Here is a 24,952-nt window from a genome sequence, read left to right as displayed (position 1 = left end):
TTAGGAGCGAGATTGACCTTAACCCCCCCCCCCGAAAGAATGACAGATTTAGTGGGAGAAAATGGCTGGGGGGGTGGTTCTTGCATTGAATGCACTGTGATGTGGTCTTGAAAACTGGTTAGAATTTTAGGATTTGTTATACAGTTATGTATCTGCGAGTATGGATTCATCTTTTGCTTAACCATTACAGGACTATGTTTTGTCTGTAGAGAGATTTTTGTATTGCAGCTGTAAAATAAGTTTCAATGTATCCATTTAGCACAAGATTCATTCCTGTTCAGACTGAGCCACCCATACATGAAAGGTTCTGCATATTGCTTAAAAGAGCCCCGTTCCCCTCTCCTCACCCTCCGTGCACTAGGACATTTCTGGGACTCTCAGTGCAATCCTATGCAGAGTTACTGCAGTCTAAAACCTTTAATTTCCATGGCTTTAGACAAATCCGCATAGGATTGTAGTATCAGATATCCCCCCCCCCCCAATTTGGACAAATTGCAGATCAGCAATGCCAACAGCATCCCCGTTCCAGAATATCTGGGTGTCCCCATTGACCTCTGCCTGCACATTTCCTTTAATGCCTTCAAATAATTGATGGATACCTAGAGCAACAGAACCTGGCCTTTAGGTGCCTTTTTAATCTAACTTAAAATAATTAGTTAATTCACCGACTACAGTTAATATGACTATTTAATAAATCATTCAGTGATCAATTTGAAACATGTTGTGACAAAAGAAATATATATTTTCAAAATATGTCACTTTGTGTAATAAATTCTAATTGCTTTTTTTGCCTAATTAAATTTTGCTTGCCACTTTAGAGCAGCTCAATGGAAATCGTGAAATAATTATTTTGTCAGGAAGTAGCTTTTCATATGCCATTAGATTGCTGAATGCGATGCCTAGTTAATAAAGTTATTTCTGCTCAGGATCACACAGCTTCTCTGGCTGTGCCCTATCCTGCAAAATATAATTAAACAATATGTAAAATGTGGAATAACAGGGAAAGAATTATGAGAATTAAAACACACAAACACAGAGGAAGGATTCAGCCTTACCCAAAATATGAGAGGGAGGGCATCTTGGCCATCTTCTGGGCATGCAGTAGGGGTCACTGGGAGTGTGGGGATGAGGTAGTTGTGAATTTCCTGCATTGTGCAGGGGATTGGACTAGATGACCCTGGTGAACACATGAACTCATGAAGCTGCCTTCTACTGAATCAGACCCTTGGTACATCAAAGTCAGTATTGTCTACTCAGACCGGCAGCAGCTCTCCAGGGTCTCACGCAGAGGTCTTTCACATCACCTACTTGCCTAGTCCCTTTAACTGGAGATGCTGAAGATTGAACCTGGGACCATCTGTATGCTAAGCAGATGCTCTGCCACTGAGCCATGACCCCTCCCCTATGGTGGTCCCTTCCAACTCTATGACTCTATAATGGGTTGGCTATTCAGATCTAATAACCAGTTGACTTTGTTATGGCAGTAACTTCATGGGCAGCACCAGTAATTTTGGAATGGAGGAGGCCTGTTAAACATGGTCTCCATGTAGTGGCTCTGGTATACATATGGCCGACTTGGGGAGAGAGAGAGAGAGAGGAATGACTCAATTTGTTACATTGAGCATTCGCAGGAATTTCAGTTTCCATTGATGTGTCAAGCATTTGTACATTTTGCACTTAATTAATGAATGAAAATGTGAGTAGATTTCCAAGAAGCAAATGGAATAAACCAATCTTGCCATGGCTCTGATTTCTTTACAATGCCACTGCCCTGGATTTCACACCAGGATAAAGATGCTATGAATAAATATTATGGGTGAGAGAGCACAAAATACAGGAGGAAAGAGGATTTGCCGTGTGGGCTTTTAGGCGCAGTGCGAACACACCCACACAGTCAGGCACACAGGCTTTTGTTGTTCCCTGTGGGATATGAATAAACTGCTGTCAGTTTCTGTGAAGCTCTCTGTGTGGCAAAAGACCCTGCAACAAACTTCAGTAGCTGGCAGATTGCAGATTTGCTTGTTTTAAGACCCTGTTCCTTTGTCCAAAAATCTGCTTCAGTGAGGAGAAACTAATAAAAGTGTACCAATACTGTACATTGTACAGCTCGCTGTCTTCACATACTGTAATTATAATACATTGTATTGTCACTGCAGACTGCAGTATTTATACATTTCAACACAGATGATGGGTAAGGCAGTAGTTAGCCTGTAAGAGCAAAGGGTGGTAAGAGCTTAAAGATAAATGAAAGGAGATTATGGCAAACAATAAAAAGAGAAGGAAGAAAATTGAAGGTTGGAAGTATGGCTAGAGGAGGAATTTATAATGGTACTTCTTCAAAGGATATGTATTTTGTGTGTTCTGCAAACTCCATGACACTTAAGAGTTAGACTAAGGGCGTGTCTGCATGGCAACTGTTCATATTTCCAGCCTGATACTACAAGTGGACAACTGGAAATGTAAGCAGTATCTCAGAGAAAGAAAAACGCCTTTACCCCAGATGTCCCAGCCGGGTGCTAGCCAAGTAGAGGTCACATCCATATTGGTTCTGCAGCAGTTCCCACTGTGTAGACAGGAAGGGGATCAGTACATTCTCAACACATGTGATCAGCTGCAGTGGCTGTGTGAGTTGCAGGAAAGGAAACCATCTTGAGGGATAGGCAAGCTCATTCCTGAGGGGAGGGGCTGCGCTGGTGGCTGGAGGCAGCACAGCGCTGCCATCTCCAAAGGGCCTCCCCGAAGCCAGGAAGCTGCCCTTACTTGCAAGCCCCATGGAACCACTTCATAGTGTTCCATGGGGGCATGCCTCCTAAAAAGGTGGCGTAAATGCTAGTAAGGTCAAAGGGGGTGTTCCCAGCCTGAAGGGGGGTTAGGCGGCTACGCCCCCAGAACGCCCCTGAGATGACAGCGGTCAGTGTCCTGGGGCAGCTGGCAGTTCCACCCCTGGAACGCCCCCGGAACAACAGTGAGTCGGTGTCCCGGGGCCGCGATGCCGCGGCAGTGCTAAGAGGCTGGTGTCCGCACCAGTCGCGGCAGCACAAGTGGCCCGGGCGCCTCCTAACAATTTTTGCCCTCCCAGGTCAGAAATGGGCTGTTAGTAGGGTTGACAGGTCCCCCCTCTCCTCTGGTGGGAGGCTTTTGGGGCAGAGCTTGGGGATCACGTGTACGTGCCACTTCCGGTTTACAACCGGAAGTGCGGACCTTCTTCACTCACCTGGGGAGCCGATAAGGTGGCCTGGGTGGGGAGTGGGGCTGGGCTGGCCAACTGAATCTTTGGGGTGGCTGGGCACGGTGGGAGGAGCATCCTGGGGCCGCAGGTGGCGGGAAGCCACTGCAGCACCTGTCCTTCCCCACGGCACCGTGTAATGATGCCCAACACTTGCGGAAGCTGGGGCAGGGCTCTGCCGCACCTGCGCCGTCCTCCTGCACTTCCTTGGCCCTGCCCAAGTTCCGTGCTGTGGCATGCATGCGCGCACGTTTGCCCGCCGACCCTCAGCTGGTCGGCGGGCAGAGGGATAAATGGCTGGGGGTTTGCCCACCACCACCAGGCACCTGGCAACCCTAGCTGTTAGGCTCAAAGAGCCAGGGGTTCAAATCCTTCAGGAAGTCAGGGCAGAGACTGTGGAGCATCATAATAAGGTGCTCACGCAGTGGCCCATTCAGTGTTCAGTTATTGCCAGCTATGTTCTTCAGTCTTCACAAGTAGTCGTGAACAAAGTGTTTTGCTTGATAGATATAGAGAGAAGAGAGAGTCTAGAATCACTCCGGCAGAATGTTAGATATTACTTCCCTGTCTCAGCTCCCTCGCCACCATCCAAAAAGCAAAGTTTTGGTGTTGTTGGAGCCTGTTTTCATTTAATTAGTCTTCTCATAAATAAGAAGGCAATATTTTAAAATATTTTTGAACATCAGTATTATTTGTACCTTGTTGAGAAATGAAACCTGTTGAGAAATGAAATCACCACTACCAGCTTAAGCTCTCATACACTCCGCCTCCAGCTTTGTGTGCCTTTAAACTCAGCATTTCTCCAGGATCAGTGTAATTTAATTGAAATAGCTCCTCATGTGTAAACAACTCCTTTGTTTAAAGAAGATTCCCCTGTTTAGTTTGCCTTAAGTAAATGCTGCCTTTTGTTTGTCTGTAAAGCATTTGATTAAATGTACAGGCTAATATAGATAGCTTAGCATTCCTCTAGTGGGTTGTAAAAAAAAGTCTGAAGTATACATTCCTTCATCAAAACACAGATCCTTGATGCTCTCAATTAAAAAAGAAAAAGGGAAGCTATAATTTTCCTACCATTGGAAATAAAGTATCAATTTTCAGAGTCTTCATCTTTCCAGATATGTTAGTGAAAGGGTCAGCATTCTTACCTTTAAAACAATTTACATCTGGTTGAGTGCTGCATTTTTAAAAACAGTCGTGTTTGCAATCAGTGACTGTACTTCAGCACAGTATTGCTGGTAGGGCTGCTAACTGCAGGTTGGGAAATTCCTGGAGATTTGGGCACTCAATCTCCATTTCATTTTGAAGAAATGTAAATGTCTGGTCCCTGTGGATACACTGAAGAATTATAAATATTGGCCTGATTTAAACATTATTCCATATAAAGCCATTTTTCTGGGCTGAAGGGTTTTCAGGAATGGAATGTGGTATAGTGTGGGGATCTGCAGTGGGAAGAGAGAAATACGGTTAATTACCCTCCTCCCTTGCAGGCGTGGAAGTACCTTCCATTTGCAGGAGTAATTGGGATCTTTTTCTGGGCAATACAACCCCTAGTTGTAGCTGTTTTCAAGACTGGTTTTTAGTACAGCAGACTTGTAGCTTATGTTGCTGTGCTTTAGAGTTAGGAACAATATCACCGGGTTTGGCATTCGAGAGCAAACACAAAAAATAAGCCAGTATTGTAACTTTGTAGTGAATAATTTTTCCTAATGATATGTGTAAAGCAATCAAAACTTTAGACTTTACTTAGGAATTATATTTAAGTCTGGTCAACTCAAGCAATTCCTATTTATATTAACAGGAATCAGGGCAGCTAAAGTAGTAAAAGTACATGAAGTTACTTTGCGTCCATGTGAGAAATTTAAAGGAAGTAACTAGAATGATCTTTTTTTTTAATTTAGGCAATGCTGGATGTTGCAGCAAACCAGGGCTGGTTGGTAACTGCTCTAAATATAAGCAGTTTGGTACAGATGCTGATTCAGGGACTATGGAGCCATGAATCAACTTTGCTTACTATACCTAATGTGGAATACCATCACCTTTACCTTTTCAGGTACGTATCTGCTTTTACGTTGAGAATGTTGATAATCACATGCCATTAGAATATTAAATGGAAATTCTTTACTTCAGCTTTTTTTGGTAACTTTTACATATTGTTAAAATTCACCCACCTCTCAGGTATTCAAATACTTTAACCATGCAATTCCAGGGGTGGGCCGGAGCCGCATAGGAGCCGGTGTGACCCCTACATTAGCATCCGTGCCACCTGTGCCATGCAAAGTGGCACGGATGCTGGTATGGGGCAACTTAACGCCAACCCCCACGAACAGCACAGCAGTGTGGGCCTTGGGAGTCCACTCTGCCTCCCCGGCAGTGTTGTCCCAGCATAAGAGGCCACACTGGCGCCCAAGGGGTGTTCCGGGGGTATTCCCAGAGGCAGAGCTCATGTTAGTCAGCCTCCAAACCCCTTTTGGCCCTGGAATGCCCCTTTATGCTGCAGCCGAGCTATGCATGGAGGAGTTTCACAGGAATTTGATTTTAAGGCTTTTTCCTATTTTTGCTGGCCAGGAAGCCTCTCAGGAGGCAGGGTGGCTGTGCTGTTCCCGGCTGTCGCCTATCTACCCCCACACACACACTCAGAAATGGGCTGCCCGTCTTGCTTTATAGGGGTGATAATTCAAAATGTTAAAATTCACTGGAAGAGTCACTGGAAAATACTGTCATGCCAGGAAAAGTTGAGGGCAGCAGGAAAAGAGGAAGACCCAAAAAGAGATGGATTGACTCAATAAAGGAAGCTACAGCCCTCAATTTGCAAGATCTGAGCAAGGCTGTCAAAGATTGGACATTTTGTAGGACTTTGACTCATAGGGTCGCCATGAGTCAGAAGCGACTTGACAGCACAACACACACATTTCAAAATGCATGGGCCAATTCAGGACGGTCCTTCTATCACAATCAGAATGTACATTATAAACTTATTCTTTTAAGTGGTGGTTGTAGTATAAGAAGCAGGAGAGAATTATCAGGAGTATTTACATAACAAAAATGTCCAATAAATAATGTCTGATTTATACACCTCACATAGTGGAGGTGCTTCACTCAGTTCCCCTACAACCACACAAACAACATAAGCCAGAAGCCCCTTGTAGAACACTTGACTGTTAAGATAAATTCTTCATATGATCTTCCCCCTCAATCTTGAGCTTTATGGCTAAGCAGGGATTTTAATATGATCTCTCCACCACACTATTTAGACACTATTGGATCTGACTGAAAAGCCTACAAATAAATTGGCTTATGGTGCTTCAGGATGGCATTATTGTTTGTATAATGGTTGATAATAATTGTCTTCATTCTATGCCATAAAAATTGGTATTCAAGAGCAGTAGTCCTACATTCAGATGAAAATTCGGAGCACTTTGATTCCACCTTGAGCAAGTCTCTGGAGATATTGCATGCACATTTTCACAATAAATAATCATGTTATGAAAATGTCTTCCCATATCATTTCTAAATAATTTGCCAATATATACATTGCAGTATTTGAATTGTGTTCTCAGAGAAGAATGCTAATTAGAGTAAACAGACCACTACTCTCATCTTGGTTATGAATGCATAAGGATTTGTGTAGGAGATTGTCATCTTGTTAATTTTAAATTGTAAACTGAAATCAATAACATTAATCTACATGGTAAAGATCTTCCCCTCCTTATTAAACCAGTTTAAAGCAAGAGGGTAACTGCTTAATGATCTTTGACCTAGGATTGTGGTGCAAATAGTCTCATAATTGATCCCATGTTTAAGCTATGTAGTCATCAGAACTTTGCAGCATGGCAAGTTTTAAAAAATTAAAATTAAACTAAAATGGTTCTATTTTAGTTTCATTAATCAAAAAGCTATTGATGTGACCTTCCAAGAGAGAGCTCCACTTAAAATGGGTTAAGCATTCCTTTTTTTAAAAGTGCTTTCGTACTTTCACCTTCTCATCTTCCCTTCCTCTTTTCTTGCTTTCCTGCGTTTCGTATGTACATTAGTTATGTTTGTTGTTTACCAGGAAATGGAACCGTGGGAAAAGGAAGAGCAGTTACCAAGAGTCTATTGAATGTCTTCCTGAACTGGTAGCTGCATGTGATGGGAAAGAAAATATTTTTGCTTCCATTGTAGACCGTGATTTGCATGCTGCACATATTAAACAGGTAATATTTCTCTCTTGTCTGAATAATGCGATGGTTGGCAAAGTAAATGGAACAAGTCCCCGTGTCACTTTTGTAGAGCAGTTCAGGGATTTGTCAACATATATTTTTGTAACTAGCCTAAAAATGTGTTTGATAATTGGCAGGAAAAGTACTAGTTCATTCCAGCACTGATGCACAGTCTAAATTCCCCCATCTTGCATAATTTCGACCATAAACTCAACCCCGGAGCCAAAATTTAGTTGTCAAAGCCAGCCATAATTGCATTAAGCAACAAGTTCACATACATTCCAAATGGATTGTCTTTCCCCACAACTTATCCGTGTTCCAAAAAGCTGCTAGTGCCAATGAACCACTTGTGTGGAATATGCATTCCATCTACTGTAACCTCCAATAATTTCTCTGTTCTCTGAGGAGACAGCCATGTCATAATATGCCACATAGGTACATCTCACCTTGGGTATGACCATGCATATGAGGATAGCTTTGGAAGCACATTCCCTCCTGATTTCCAGCTGGGTTTTACAAATATTCTGTTTCCACTTTCACATACTGTAATATTAAATTAAGACTATGGTCTCTTATTTCCACCCCCACCCCCCATATATATTGTCCTTAGTGTAACAACAACAAATATACTAAAAACTAAAAGTATGATAGGCCTAATACATACTTGATTACAGAAGTTTGCTTGTATGAGGTTCAGTGTTATTTTCGAGCATATGCAAGTGAACATTTGCTTTGGTTCACAGTAGCCACTATGCAAAAATGACTCACACCCATAATGAGGATGAAGTGGCTGGACTTGGGTGTGTGTGTGTTTGTGTCTGTGGTGTATGTGTATCTTTTACATTATATGTGTGTCTGCACACAGTTTGTATTAAAACTCATCTAAATAGGAAATGGTGTTTTATAACACAAAAGAAAATAAATGAGTTTGAGACATGTAATACTACTCATGTGTAGAAAAATTATAAATGCAGACCAACCACCTTTCTGGCATCCTGGAGTGAGTTTATATTGACCATTAAATGGGAGAAATCTATCTCTTCTCTTTTTTATTTTTTAAGGAGAGAGTAAAATTACAGTGTAAAATATTATGGATGGTAAAGAATTGTCATAAATTGAGCCATTTTCTGGGTTCAAGAATATTGAAATAAATTGCAGGTTCACATGACACTAAAACACCTTTTGCAGTTTTCAGTCAGATATTCTTGGTGACCAACGTAAAGATCAAATGAAATGTCCTTTGCTTGTTTTTTCCATTTCTGATAAACTGAAATGTGGCTTTGCAAACAAAAGATGACCACTTTAACGCCCATGACTGACATTTGTATTATTATATAAAATATCAACATTTTTATGCAAGATGTCTTTAAATCAAAACAAGACCTCCTTTAACAATGTATTTCCGTTGTGATACACGTTGACTTCAATCCAAGCTATAGATGTGTTGAAAAATTAGAACATTGTTATAATTAGTTCAGGGAGAACTCAGAAGTAAACTAACTTAATTTATTTGCATAAATTGCCGTTCTGTTATCTTTAAAACCAAATGCAAATTGGCTCCGTCTGATACGATGATGGTTATTTGGCTCAAAAGTGCTTCAATTTGCGTAGCAATCTGGTGTCGTCTCTGCAGTGAGGCGATCCCAGGTAACATACAAATCCTGAATTATTCCAGAAATTAGTATGTTTAAAGCATCAATTTAAGTGCTAATTGCAGTAGTAATGAGAAAAAGCAGTACTACTGTGAGATTTGCATCTACTTCCCCATCAGTATGCCTGGAACAGCGGCTGACTGGCAGAGGATTTGGCTGCTAATTAAATAATTGTATGCATGGCAGTGTTCTCGTCTGATTCAATAGATGAAGATTAATCCTCAGATAAATATGTTTGGCTGGTACTGAAATGTTTTAGCAGTTTCTTCAAAAATAGCTTTTTTGTGTGTGATGCATCCATATCTTTTGGCGTGTGTGTGTCTGTTTAATGTGTCAGTAACATAAGCTTATGACTACAGTGCATATATGTAAGCAAAATAAAATAGATTAGATTATAATTTTAAAGAAAGAAAACCCTCAGTGTAGTTTCAGGTGGATGTGGCACTCGTTTTGAAGGAAATCATGAATGTGCAGAATAAAAATAGCTCATAAATCTTTTTTGTCACATGCTACATGCTTTGTACCTCCCCCATAATTTTAATGAAGGACATTAGAAAGATTAATTAGATTTACTTCATCATTTCTTTCCAAACTTAACACCAAATCAATTAAAGAAGACCTCCCACACACAAAAATACTGTGAATCACCTGTAAAACTGAACCTAATCTCAATGGGAGTGATTGTCTTGCACTGTGGACACAGCACCTGCAAAAGATTCCAATAAGGGTCTTCCTCAGGTGTAATAGAAGAGTGCATACCTCCTGTGTACCATCCAACCCTCTCTAACATCAGGCAGCCAGGAAGGCTGGGAAGAGTTACGGGAGGCTGCCCAGACCTCCCATTCTCCCTGCCCTCCCATCGCAATGTCTGCACACATAACTGTGTACAAAGATAGGTGGTAGGAAGCCCTTTTGGAATCTTCCATGCACAGGCTGGTCACCACAGATTTCCTGGATATAGGTTTAGACAGGATGAGATGGTTGGTCAAGTTCTAATATGCTAATAGGAAAAATGCATGAGAAATATTATGCCAATGTAGGATGCTTACAGGTTGCAGGACTGTTTGTGCTAGTATAAAGCTATGGAAGTGAAAAGGGTGCATAGAGTGTGGTGTGTAGTATAGCGGTTAGAGTTTCAGACAAGGATTTGGGAGACTCAGGTTTTAATCCCCACTCTGCCATGGAACCTTGCTGAGTGACCCTGGACCAGTCACACACACTCAGCCTAAAATACCTCAGGGTTGTTGTGACAGTAAAATGGAGGAGAGGAGAACAGTGTAAACTTGTTTGGGTCCCGATGGGGGAAAAGGCAGAGTATAATGAAGTAAATAAATATGCAGTAGGATTCGTAAGTAATCACAACCTCTTGAGGAAATGCCTGAACTTCATTGAAAAGCTTGTATTAACTTATTCTTGTATATTAACTAGTTCTTGTATAAACTATAGCTTTCAAAGAGATTTAATAGAAACATACCACTGGATGAGAGGCAGTGTTCATTAGGTCAATACCCAGCCTTGAGATCTTGCAGCATCTTGGAAATATATTTGTCTTCAAAGGTTGACCTTAATAGTTAGTGTTACAATTAGGGTCACGCCAAAAAAAATTTTTTTGTATATTTTGGGTTTATTGGGCCTGATTTTTTTCAGTAAACCCAAAATAAGCCGAATAACCATACCGGTAAGTATGGGTATTTGACTTATTTCCAAGTTTACCAAAAAAAATCGAGCCCATTATAGCCTATAGGGATTTTTTTTAAGCTCCTGTGGGGGCATTTTTAGAGGGAAGGACACCAAATTTGTAGCATAGCTGCAAGGGACTCTCCTTAGACGGTTACCGAAGTTTGGTCAACTTGGGGACAGAGGGTCCAATTTTATGGGCCAGTAAAGGGGTCGCCACAGTCCTCCAGGCATTTGCGAGCCGAGCTGTCCATTGGTTTTCAGGTTCAGAAGTTCAGTGTTGCTGAGGCCTGCGCTTCAAAGTTTGGGGGATCCCTTCATATTTGGAGATCATAGCATGATGTCCATGCAAATTAGCTTCCAGACTGAGGAAAACAGCTTAAATGCACAAGAAATAAGGCATGAAAAATGTTTCTTTTGGTGGCAAAAGACATCCTGTGAACAGTCCTTTATTATAGTCATCAAAAATCTGATTTCAAGAAATGGTCACAGTGCGCAGTGTGGGGAAACAAAGCCTCTACTCGGAGCAACCTTCAGTTTGAGAGCAGGTTTTCGGGGGGGGGTGATATCAGAGACTGCCATTGTCATGCCCAAGGCAACTCTTGTGAAAAAGATTGTTCATCCGCGTGGGTGAGTCTTCTTCAGAAACCTGGTAAGCAGCTGAAGAAGCTGGCATTTTTTAGTTGGAGGGTATCTTCCTCCGGACGGGACTGGGTGAGCCCCGTCTTTTAAATGACCCTTCTGCATCCAGACTAGATGGATAGTTTGGTCATACTAAGTTGGCTCCAATTACACGACCCTACCTCTAAAGGGCCCCAACTATGGGGCCCTAACAAAATCAGTCAAAGATAGAGGCATACATCTGAGCAAAGGTGAATAGCCGAACCCGAAAAAGCCGAATAATTATTTGACTTTTTTGGGAATCGTGTATTCGGCTTCAGGCAGATTCCTAGGTTTGGGTGTTGGGTCTACCCAAAACCCAAATATTGCCAAAGCGGCTAATTTCTGGTTAATTTTCGGTTTGGGTATATTGGTTTATTTTCGGTTGGGGTATATCGATATGCACAACCCTAGTTACAATGTTCTGCAGGATTCTAGCAGTAGGGCCAACTGTTTTTTTCCCCTCTGTTCCAGAGAATCAGCATCAGCCATTATTGCCCACATTGAAACCAATTCATAATCATTACCCCAACTGCTAAATGACCTCCCTAAAAGAAAAGTTTTACAAGTCCTCTAAAGACTAAGAGGGAATCAGGTGGGAAACCAGCATGGGGGAAAGGCAGGAGCCACTGCCCTGATCCAAATCAGGCTTCTATGCCACTTCTGAATTTAGTTCCCATGGGAAAATCACATCTAGCTTCTTGCTACAAGTCCCCATGGTGATCACATGGTAGATGTGACATGTAGTTTAGACCTGAGACTCTAGCCCCTGTACACATGAAACATCTGTGAATTGACTGAGTGCACAGAGCACATTGGGCCCACCCTTCTACCTGTGTGATCTCTGACTTGTGAGCACAGTGCCTATGTGCAGAGGTAATGCCTGCACATATGCTCCTGCCCCGTGGCAGACAATGTTCTGAAAGCGGCATCCCAATTACGGGGAGAGAACATACGTGTAAACATGGCCTCCGTACCTAAGCACCATGCTCACAAGCTGACAATCACACACAGTGTAGAGGGCCAGTGTGCTCATGCCAGCTGCCCCTCTCCATGACTTCAGTCAGTGCGCAGAGGGGCTGTATGTACAGGGGTATAGGTAAAGGGCTCCTTTACCGTTCCCCATGCCAAGTACAAACAGCAGCATGGGATTCTGCTAGAGTTCTCTCCTTACATGCAATTCACTGCTTTGCATGAACCAACACAGGGAAATGGGTGTGAGCTGCTATGGTGCACAGGAAATAACTCTTAACAGAACCGCTTCTGCTGGCTTCACTGAAATGGGAAGGTATTTAAGCAGCCAAGTATGGAAGCAAGTCAAGAGGCAAAAACAAAACTGCTAAGTCTTTCATTCACTAAGCAGTGAAAAATATAGGCCCAGTTAGAGTTCAGCTATTGATTAGAGAGTAAAAAGAGTTGTTGAATAGGGTGATTTTTACAAACTCTGAAAAACTACCCTGTAGTAAAGACCTTGGCAGTTGGGAGCTATTTTACATACATTAAAGATACAGCCACTTGGTTGCAATAAGCAACTTAGAACTTTACATAAGAATTTGAACTTTTGGGTAATTATCTGAACTGATCCTCTGAACTCTCTGTGGTTTGCCTTATCACTAATTAGCACTTCAGTGACTCACTCATTATGGATTATGTTGGGAAGATTTAATTCAGAATGTAATTATAAGTAGTTTTCAGTGGCTTACAGAAGAATACTTTAATCAGTAAGGGTAAGGCTTTTTTAATTTGGACATACATTAATCTTCGAAAAGCATGTGTAGTACTCTTGAGGGGTTTGTATTTGCTTTATTTGTATGGCAGTAGTTAAATAAGAGGCTAAGGGCTGAAATATTTATGGTAACAATTCTGACAATTACATAAAAACAAATAAAAGACCCATGGAATCTTATTGAAATGTGTGGGGATCCCACCTTTAAGTACAGGAGAGCTATACTGATGGTTCACCAGCAAAAGGCTTCATGGTAGCCATGTTTGTTTTCTTGTCTGTGATTGCTTTATCTTACACAGCTTAAAGGTCTCACCTTTTGTAACAAGCCCACATGAACTCTGTGGAGAGGAAATTTCTGAAGCACTCATCTGTGCATTTTCAGGATGGTAGATACCAACCATGTTCTACAGAGCACCATCGTCCAATATTATTTTTCAAAATTATTGAATTCTTGGAGGGTAATGGAATGTGTGTGGGCAAGCTGGTTTAGTGACTTACGTACCAAGCGTGCATGTGCTTGTATCCATTAAATGAAGGTTGATTAACCAGCAACCTGTGAAACTCATTTGGGAACTTCCGGGCGGAGACAGAGCTCGCCAGACGCGAGTTTTCTCGCGGCTTCCCAACCGCTTCCGTAGAGACCCCCCCCCAGGCCTGGGGGGAGTTGGCCATATAGGAGAGATCCTCCATAAAGCCCCCCCGGTCCAATTCCGGGGGTCCAACTGCCAGCAAAACGCCTGCTGTGCGTCTGGTGAAGAAGGAAGCAGCTGGGGGTGAGTCTACTGAGACTATGGCGGCCGTCCGCTCAAACTTCCCTTCCCCCCCCACTTCCGTTTTTTAAAGAACTTTTCTAAAACGATATAAAAACAAACTAAGAATTACAATAATTGCAGAACTCATTTTAACATTGAATTGACACTGAATACCTGCCGGAGGGGGCCGCGTTCGAGCGAAGATAACCAAAGGGGAGAAGAGAGAGGAGAGGAGGGGGGGGGATTTCTCTGCGGCTGCATGTTCCAAGCTGGAGGCGGCTGAAGCTTCCCTTCTGGGTGTCCGTGCCGGGAATTAATCGTGGGTCTCTGTGCAGCTGCTCTGGCCCTGTTGGCCCACCCGGGTGCGGGCGGGCGGACGGGGGCAGGGCGGGCTGTAGGAGACCGGGCAAAGAGGTGGCGGCGGCGGCGCGGCGACGCAGCAGCAGTTCCAGCTGGAGATTTGGTTTCCTCCCTGCGCTTTCCTTGACCCCCCCTCCAAGAATCACAACGTTTGCATGGGATTTAGCTCCGCGCCCCCAGGATTAGATTTTTTTTTCTTCTTTTTTTTTACTTCTTGTTGCAAGGCTTTTGATTTGAAGTGGACTTGAAACGGTGCAAAGGGGGGGGGGAAATGGTGACCGGCTGTTAAAGTTAACTTTCGTTTCTCCTTTTGAAAGAACTAAAGAACGCTTTGCTGCCCTCCTGTGGCTGTCGGATCAATTGCAGTTAATTTCCTTCATCTATCTTCACCATATACTAGACTAAGACTTTGGTTTTTCTTTTTTTTACTTTTTTTTGATCAGTGACAAATCAACTTTTAAAATAATACATTTATGACAATCACAGCTTGAGCTTCAAGGGAGATAATTAATGAATTAGTACTGATTTTTTCATATGCAATTTACACAACCTCTTTTTTAAAATACACTGACCAATCTTACCACTGATATATAACTCAATTGTATTGAATGCACAGTAAAGTAATGAATTGTCAGATTTAAATATATTTGCTTTTTATGTTCTGCGGGGGGGGGGAGTGAACAGAATACCATAATTTTTAGTGTGTGCAACTTGAACTGATATTTTTCAGGTTTTTTTTAACTACTATGAGGAAGAGATTTACAAGTTTTGCACATCGACAATCTCAGAAGTTGAAAGGTAAACAACAACAAAAATTCCTAGAAGAATTCGTAGTCTCCGAAGAAGAAGACCAAGAGGTTAACGTTGCAAAATTTAAGCCTACATCAGAGACTCCACAGGATAAAAAAAATAAAAGTTTGGTCATGGCTAAAGAAAGTCAAGATTTTTTTCTACGTACACAGGAGATGATATTGGATATGAAAACTTCTTTACAGAAATCAATACAAGATTCAGAACAAAAGGTTCTTCAAAGTATCTCCAAGTTTGAAGAGAAACTTGAACTTAACTCTCAAGAAATTGTTAAAATCAAACAGAAGCAAGACGAAATTGAGACATCAGTAACACAACATACCACAGAACTTCAGGAACAATCGAAAATAATTCAAGATCTTTCAATTAAAGCTGATGCTCACGAAGTGAAGCTTAGAGATAAGAACATTAAATTTCGCGGGATTCCTGAACACTTTGAGAAAGAAAGCCTAGAATCAGATATCAGGAGACTACTCCATGATCATTACGATTTTGAAGAAGACGATACTCTTTTGGAATTCTGTTATAGAATAAACTCATTTTACGCCACCAAGTTTAAAAAACCAAGAGATATATTGGTGAGGTTTGTTCATAAAAGAACCAGAGATCTGCTGCTAAAGACACAAAGAGACGATCCATTGATCTGGGAAGGGAACTCAATACAGATCCTAACTGATCTTCCGAGAAGCGTTCTAACAAAAAGAAAAGAGTATAACGATCTGAAACAAGAATTGACTAAACGACAAATTAGGTTTCGTTGGCTTATTCCATATTCATTAGAGATCTCTTTGCCGCAAGGGAAAAAAATAATCCACAACCAACTTCAAGCAAGGGACTTGCTTGAAGAAATAAAAATTCTAGGAGACACTGCTTCAAAAGATTCTGAAGATTCCCCAGGAGAAGGCCCTAGCAAACCCCAACCGACTCAGAAGGGGAAAAAACAACCACTTGAGAAGCGAGAACTCAGAAAATACAAGAAGACTTCTGAAGGAGACAAGTTAAATCAAGCAGCTGCTTTGTAGAATTGAATCTTAATCTCATCATGAATCATTTACAGATAATATCACTGAATATCAACGGTCTTAATTCCCCCAACAAAAGAAAAAGAGTTTTTCATAGCCTAAAAAAGCAAAAGAAAGATATTGTCTGTCTTCAAGAAACCCATATAAAAAAAAATCATGAAAAAATTCTACATATAAATCATTTTGGAACTCCCTATCTTGCATCGGCTCAGGTGAAGAAGAGAGGCCTAGCTACCTATATCAATGAGAAAGTTTTGACAGTAAAAACCCACATAGCAGACCCAGACGGACGCTATCAGATCTTAATCCTTTTTGGTTCAGATGGAATTTGCTTCACAATAGCACATATCTACGCTCCGAACGCAGCCAAAGAAACTTTTTATGAAGTATTGTTTAAGAATCTTGCAGAATGCCATCAAGGAGAAATTATAATTTTAGGAGATTTCAATGCAGTTGTAAACCCTACGATTGACAAGACCCACAGCAGCACATCTGGGAAGTTGCCGAAGAGTGTTTTTAAATTAATGAAAGAATTTGTTTTAATAGATATATGGAGAATGAAAAATCCAAAAACAAAAGATTATACTTTTTATTCAAATCGTCACAAATCACACTCGAGAATTGATATGTGCTGGACCTCTAGATCAATGACAACAAGTGTGGAGAAGATACACATAGCACCTAGAATATTGTCAGACCATAATCCAATTGAACTGACCCTGATAAGTAGCAAAATAGGGATCAGAAGATGGCGGATGAATGATCAAATACTGCGGAACAAGCAAATACTCGAACAATGTAAGCATGATTTGAAAGAGTTCTTTACTTCAAATAAAACAGAAGATATGTCCGATTTTGTTATATGGGACGCAAGCAAAGCTTTTATAAGAGGGAAAATGATAGCCCTGAACTCCAAAAAGAAAAAAGAAAGACAGAAGAAAATTAAAGAATTACAAGACCAACTAAGAAAACTGGAAAAGAAAGTCCAAATTAAGCCAGATAAAACTATTCTACATGACATCAAGATGACTAAGCACCAAATAGAGTTGATAGAAACAGAAGAAATCAGGATAAAAATCAAATATGCTAAGCAAAGGTTTTTTGAAAGAGCAAATAAACCAGGTCGCTTTCTAGCCAATCAACTTCGACAACAAGAGAAGAAAAGGAAGATAATCGGTGCCAAAGCTGATGGGATAACTTATAATAAACAAGAAGAAATCGAAAAAATATTTGTGGAGTACTACAAGCAACTTTATTTGAAAGATGATTTGCAAGAACAAGGACTTTCAACTTACTTAGCAGGTGCACAACTACCCAAACTATCACTAGAAGAACAAGAGATTCTTAATCAGAAGATAACAACTCAAGAAATTGTAGATGCCATCAACAACTTAAAACCAGACAAGGCATCTGGTCCAGATGGCTTAACACCACAATATTACAAGTTGTTAGAACAACAACTAACTCCGGTTTTACTTTCTCTTTACAACGAGGCAATTGAATACGGTAAGATCCCTCTGTCATGGCAAGAAGCATACATCTCATTGATCCCAAAAGAAGCTGCAGATCAATATCTTCCTCAAGCATACAGACCAATATCGCTATTGAACATTGACTATAAAATTTTTGTCTCTATAATCACTAAAAGATTTCAAAAATATATCGGAAACATGGTACATCCAGATCAAACAGGTTTTATTCCTCAGAGATTAATGAGAGACAATGTGAGACTGGTTCTTAGTGCAATAAAATATGCAAAGTCAAAATCATTAAAAACAGCATGATATTTTTAGACGCAGAAAAAGCTTTTGACAACGTTTCTTGGCACTTTATTGATAAAACATTACAACAAATGGACTGTGGAGAAACTTTACTTAAAGTTTTTAACACGATATATACGGCGCAAAGAGCTCGTCTCTTGATCAACGGTCAGTTGTCAACAGAAATAAACATTACAAAAGGTACAAGACAAGTCTGTCCTCTTTCCCCATTTCTATTCGATTTATCAATGGAGGTCTTCTCAAATTATATAAGAAACGATTCAAAAATCAAAGGCTTAACAATAGAAAATGAAGAACACAAAATCAAAAGCTATGCAGATGACGTTGTCTTAATTTGTCCAAACCCTGAACAAACACTCCCATATGTTTATAAACATCTCATCGAATATGCAAAATATTCCGGATATAAACTTAACAAAACAAAGACGAAAATTTTGACTTTTAATCTAACAGCAGATGAAGACAAGCATATTGAAGATATTATCGGATGTCGAATTACCAAAGAACCAGTGAAATATTTGGGTGTCAACATATCTTCACAAAACAATACACTTCTAAGGTCAAACTACTTGAAAATTTGGGGAGAAATAGAAAAAGATTTGAGTTTATGGTCAAAAATGAACATCTCATGGATAGGAAGGATATCGACGATAAAGATGAATGTTCTTCCTAGACTAAATTTTTTATTTTAATTTTTGCCGATTGACATCCCTGACAGGACACTAGAAAACTGGCAAAAACAAGTTAATCGATTTGTTTGGAACGGGAAAAAACCGAGAGTCAGATTTAAAGTCCTTCAAGACGAAAAGAAAAGAGGAGGGCTGGCATTGCCTAATCTCAAATTATACTACCATGCTGCCTCCCTAACTTGGATAACTGAATGGATAAAACATCCCAAAAGCAGACATGTTATTTTAGAGCGGGCGGATCTGGGACAAGGTTTCCATAAAGCTTTGTGGGACTCCAAATCAAAAACTCAAAAAGATAAAGTATTAGAAGATTGCGATGTCAAAACAGTGTTACTGAAAGTCTGGAAAAGATACAAAAAGAGAATAAGTCCTTCTCCGCCACCTATAATGTCACCAACTGAAGCTTATCACGATAATGTTAAACTGAAACCGGGTGTTCACTTTACCTACAATGACATGATAGAGCCCACGGGAGAAATTAAGACCATGATTAAACTTCAAGAAAAATTTCAAAAGTTGAATTGGTTAACTTATTTACAACTGAGGTCCAATTTGCAAAAAGACTGTTTATATCCACAACCATTTCGCGAACTAACAGAATTTGAGCAGTTAATATCTAAAAATGACTCACACGTCTTAGGAAAAATATACAAGCTTCTCCTGAAATATGACACAGAAGAAGAACAAGTGAAAACAAATATGATAAAGTGGATGCAAAATTTCAGAGAAATGATTAATATGGACCTAAGGGAAAAACTTTGTTCTTCTGAATTGAAATATACTGTCTGTCAAGAAGTGAAAGAAAATTGGTACAAAACCTTCTACAGATGGTATTTGACTCCTAATATGCTTTCCCAGATGACAACTCCAGGGAAAAAAGGTGCATGTTGGAAATGTCAAGAGTCAGACGGCTCTTACTTTCATGTTTGGTGGACGTGTTCAAAACTACAACTATATTGGAAAAGAATTCATCGAGAACTACAGATGATGTTAGATATGAAATTTACATTTGATCCAAAATTCTATTTACTCAGTATAGTGCCGTCAAGTTTACCTACGAAATCGCATGATGTCTTCAAATATGCTACAACAGCTGCTAGAACAATTTTAGCAAGAACCTGGAAACAAACCCACATACCTGAAATTGATGACTGGAAAGAAAAACTTCTGGAATATGCAACCATGGCTAAAATGACTTTTGAGTTAAATCCTAAACCCAGTGAATCTACTGAGCAATTTGAGGAGAAGTGGGCGTCTTTTTATACTTATATGAAACGCAGCTAATTTAAACATAATATGCTTAAACGTTATAATAAATTCTGAATTATATTTTTTATCATAATTAACTGCCAAGTAGAATATGAATTTTTAAAATATCATAAATCAGCCTGATGCAAGTACAATAAATTAAAGAGATTTTGCAATTATGTTTTATTTAAAAATCATTTTATAATATTGTATTGTTTTTATAATGATAACGTTTACCCCTTTCCCTTTTCTCTTCCTGTACCCTCCAATTATATAAATAAAATAAATAAATAAAAAGTTAGAAAAAAAAAGAAAGAAACTCATTTGGCTTACCAGACAACTTTCTATAGCCCCTTTTGTGCTGCGGTTCTCTGATTATCGTACCACTCCCTTCCATGGAATTCTCAGCTGCTTTCCAATAACAGCGGTTTACACTAGTAAGAAAGTGGGGGAGAACACTGCAACAGAGGAGCATTGTGTCAGTGTGCACAGAGATAGATGAATGGAAGAGCCAAAGCAAATTTTTAAGAAGTTGGCCTTCCCTCCAAAATTAAGGAAGAGAAATACCCTTACTTTCTCCCTCACAGTTTTTTCTGTGATTCCATATTCTGTGAAAAAGTACATGGTTGGAAAGAAAATATTACAATATTGCTGAATATACAGAATCAAAATTTCTAAAATGAGTTTTCCCCCCAATATTTTATGTTTGTATAGAATCTGGGATTGTGTCAGTTTTGTACATGTTTGTGTCTCTCGCAGGCTTGGCACTTCTTGTCCCATTTGCCAGTCATAGAAGTTAATATGATTATTAAAGGCTGCTGGGATGATGCAATTCACAAACAGAGCGAGGTACCAGTCCCATTGTTTGCAACGGGCACACGAGATGACAAAAAGTGGATTCAGTTACACGCGGATCAAGAATATGTCCTCCAAATAAACTTGCAGAGGTTGCATTTTGGACTTACAAAGGTAGGGTATTCATAATTGGTTTTTAAAAATTCCTGGGTGCTTTACATTGGTACCCAAAGGCTTCTTTTTCCATGTTATTACTGGGTATGATAAAAGTCACCATGAGAGGATTTTATCACATCAGATTCTAATTGTTAGGGTGCTAGAAACCTTGCATAGTGAGAGCTGGTATTTACCATGTTGTGGACTCCTTTTTCTTGACTTTGTGTAGACAGTCACAGCAGCCATATGTCTGGCCAAGGTATTGATTATCCCTCACCTGCAATGAACATAGCCAGCTTTTTCACTCAGTCTCACTTAATTACCTTCCTTATTGCATCCCCCATCCCCCGTGACTTGCCTGAGCACGTTCCATGACACTCAGCATAGCCTTTGTGGTGGTCAAAGGGAACCCCCTCTTCCCTTTTTCACCTGCCGAAAATCTGATTGCATCTAATTCATTGTTTCCTTTGATTTAGCGTCACTGATTAAACTTCTCTGCAATGTGCCGAGTTATCAATTGTATTTTTTGTTCTAAATCCATAAGGGAAAGTTGTATTTGTAAAAAAAACAACCCCACAATAAATGGCTAGTTGTGGCCCTGCATGTGTGTTGCAAGAAGAGAAATCCCATATACCTCACTGAATGCTCACTTCACAAAGAGCACAAAATAGATAGTGGAAACACCCATCACTTACTTAGGGAAAGGGGACAAGTGATCAGCCCTGTAAAAGGTGATAAAAAACTGATAATCTGGTGGTGGATTGTTTTGCATGTAGTAGCCTGTATATACATTTGTGCATTATCTGTAGATTTCTAATACTCAGGTTGCTATCTTAGAGCACATTTCCAATGCAATATCTGTGTAGGAGAAAAGGTAACATACAAAGTGGTTCCTAAGGAACCAGTGAAATATTTTTCCAGGTTATTTTGCTTTGTTGTGAAATAAAAGCTTTTAAGTTATTTCTCATCTTTCTGTTAATCTTTATAATCTCAGATTTATAATTGCTGCCATCACGCTACTTGTTTTTCATTCAAAGTGTCACATCTTTTAACTATCCGGATCTTTTTTTCCCTTGTACAAAAATAAATGTCCAATGATATCACATTTTTGTATGTTAATATAAAGAATTATTTTGCGTAAATCACAGTGCTGGCTTGCTTTTTTTCTTTCTTCTAGACCAAACAAGACAGCAAAGCAGTCGCACCTCGATTTCCCAAAAGCAAAGATGAAGGGTGGTTCTTGATCCTGGGAGAAGTGGACAAAAAAGAACTTATTGCTTTGAAAAGAGTAGGATATGTCAGACATCGGAGTGCCGTCTCAGTTGCATTTTATACCCCAGAAGCCCCTGGAAAGTAAGATGATAACAGAATGACAACTTCATGTACTTTTGAAGTTAAGCTTCTTTGGGAGAATGAACTAATGTCCTTTTCTCTTACAGGTATATCTACACATTGTATCTTATGAGCGACAGTTACCTTGGAATGGACCAACAGTATGACATTTATCTGAATGTTCTGCCACCAAGCACTTCAGCGCAGGTCAACACAGAGATCTCTGATGCCTTAAGTGACCTGGCTCTCAAATAAGAAGGTCTGTGTAGTCTCTTGTGCCAGGATGTTCATTCTGGAAAAGGGAAACTGTGTTTGCCTTTGCGCAATCATCATCCAGCTTCAAGACACAAGAAATTGAAAATGACTGGAGTATTGATTCTGATGACAAAAAGTTAGCCACAATGGCCTTTTACCTGAAAAAGGGTTGCTTTTATTTTTTACCGGTTCATTTTGTAGGACTCTGATTAAATGACTCTGTTTTTTCCTATTAATTTACATGCCACAATTGGTTTGGGCAGATTAAGGAATAAATACTTTAATTTGTAACATTGATAGTTCTCACTGGCCTTCATGAAATCACTATCATTCTGTGATTCAAAGGCATCACTTATGTATAAATAAGGAAACTGCATACTGATGTATAAGTAAGGAAACCTGATGACTTCTCTGTAACACCGCCCTCTCCTGAAAGAGGCAAGCTGTGGTTCAGGAGAACACTTCAATTGCAGGGACTGGTTCTCCTACTTATGCCTTTGAATCATGGCCACTGTATGTAAAGTTAGCTACATGGTCTTTTTCTTTTAATTTATGAAAATGTAATATTGGGAATATAAAAAACGATACTAAGGTACTTCAAGTTTTTGTATTTAAGACAATGCCTGCAACAAATTTGTCATTTCAGAATTTTCTATGTGGAATGTATATGATATAGTAATAAAGTTTGAATTTTAAGCATAGGATATGTTTGAGAGGTTTTTTTTCCCCCTAGGCCTTGTGAAGCATGTAAGTATTTCCTCTTTATTTTAACGGTTGTGGCTTTAAAGTTAGATAAAAATGGTGCCAGCTGACATTTGGAACTTCAAGGAGCTATATGCAGGAGGACGAGCAATATACTCAGTGCAGTGGGGATACTGGTATGTTTAATTTCTTTTTTTCCCCTAAAATGTGAAACAAAGGGGGTTACCGCACTTTGTATTCCCAGTGATGTATTGAGTTTGAAAATGTTGTAAAAAACATCGCTTTAAACGGATTTTTGGATACCACGGCTTACAAATGGTTGGAAGACGTCTTCACAGCTAAAGGGGCCAAACAAAGTGCAAACAGTATTTTTTATAACATTTTCAAACTCTTAATACATTGCTGGGAATACAAGTGCGGTAACAGCCAAAGTTGTACTTTGTTAGAGTGACACCACCAGTGCACTTCACAAATTTATACAGAAGGGCCAGTGGTATAAAATAAATGTTGAACAGCAGTGGAAACGAAACACTTTGTTTATTTAGTGTGTTTCAGTTGGCTCAAATGCCAGAAGCAGCATCTGTGGCTGAACAAGCTATTCCCCACCTAATAGGCCAGCAGTAGCAGAGACTTAAAAACAGTATAAACATGATCATAATACTGATACTAATGTTTTCCAATGTTATTAGACATTTCACTTTTTTCTGTCTTATATATCATGCTTTGTCATGATGATGGCGTTTTATCATACAAGGTTAATAAAAAAGTAAAGATTTAGAGTAACAGCTCAGCACTGCTCCTATCTCCTTTTGTACTGTCTATAATTGTATAAAACTAGGATTGCCAACCTCCAGGTACTAACTGGAGATCTCCTGCTATTACAACTGATCTCAAGCCGATAGAGATCAGTTCCCCTGGAGGAAATGGCCATTTTGGCAATTGGACTCTATGGCATTGAAGTCCCTCCCCAAACCCTGCCCTCCTCAGGCTCCGCCTCAAAATCCTCACGCCAGTGGCAAAGAGGGACCTGGCAACCCTGTATAAAACCAATTTTGCCCAGAGTTCTTGGTGTAGTCTTTCTAATACTTGAAGATTGAGTTCTTTGTGTCACTGAATAAAAATACTGGGTTACTTCCTGTGGCACCTTTCAGTCAGTGGAGTGGGTCTTCATTAGATAAGGCCTGATGTTTACTTGGCAGAGGAGCATTGCCCCACAAAAAGGTCATCATATTCAGGTTGTCCTTCCACTAGTGCAAAGCATTGTGCGTGGAATTGCACAAGCAATTCTCCATTTTTCCATGAAGACTTAAACTTGCACAAGAGTTATCTGAGAAGGGCTATATTATGATTGTGCTCAGCTGGCAGTGTATAGGATCCAGCCTGTAATATTTAATAGCATTGATTCACTTTGCTTGGGGTACAGAATGTTTTCTTGTTGGATTTGGAATCCCACCATTTATATGTAACACAGATAATTATAAATTTAGACACTTATTCTTAGATACTATATTTGCCACCTTCCAATGTAACCAGTGTAAAACTTCTTGAGGTTTTCACTACTCCAGTATAGAGAGTAGATTATGTGGTTCAGAAAGGTCAGCATAAAGTGGCATGTCCCATTCAGACTCAGCTTTTTAAAAATCAAATTATCTGGAACATCCTAAATGGCATACACATGAGAGTTTTTTGAGGAACTCAAATGTGAGATTGTTATCTACTAACCTATATATGTAACCTATCACTAAATTCAGCCATTGTACCAGAAGATTGGAGAGTAGCAAATGTTACACCCATTTTTAAAAAGGGGTCCAGACAGGAACCAGAAAATTACAGGCCAGTTAGCCTGATAGCCATCCCAGGCAAATTAGTAGAAACAGTAATCAACGACAGAATTATTAGGCACATAGAGG

At 39.8% G+C, this 24,952-nt stretch overlaps 1 protein-coding gene across 1 annotated transcript in view; it reads left to right on the top strand.

Moving 5' to 3' along the window:
• The window catches only part of ASCC3 (activating signal cointegrator 1 complex subunit 3), a 267,934-nt gene extending 245,572 nt beyond the window's left edge, over window positions 1-22,362 (top strand). The window contains exons 37-41 of the mRNA XM_056856333.1: window positions 5,125-5,276; window positions 7,278-7,419; window positions 20,562-20,771; window positions 21,931-22,106; window positions 22,193-22,362. Coding sequence (XP_056712311.1) covers window positions 5,125-5,276; window positions 7,278-7,419; window positions 20,562-20,771; window positions 21,931-22,106; window positions 22,193-22,340 — 828 coding nt within the window. The 3' untranslated portion in view covers window positions 22,341-22,362. The remainder of the gene's footprint in view (window positions 1-5,124; window positions 5,277-7,277; window positions 7,420-20,561; window positions 20,772-21,930; window positions 22,107-22,192) is intronic.
• Window positions 22,363-24,952: the final 2,590 nt, after the last annotated feature.

Source organism: Euleptes europaea, chromosome 10 (assembly GCF_029931775.1).
Source record: "Euleptes europaea isolate rEulEur1 chromosome 10, rEulEur1.hap1, whole genome shotgun sequence".
In the NCBI taxonomy this organism is placed as follows: Eukaryota; Metazoa; Chordata; class Lepidosauria; order Squamata; family Sphaerodactylidae; genus Euleptes; species Euleptes europaea.
The sequence above is the reverse complement of the archived record's forward strand: the minus strand, read 5'-3'. Positions and strand labels throughout refer to the sequence as shown.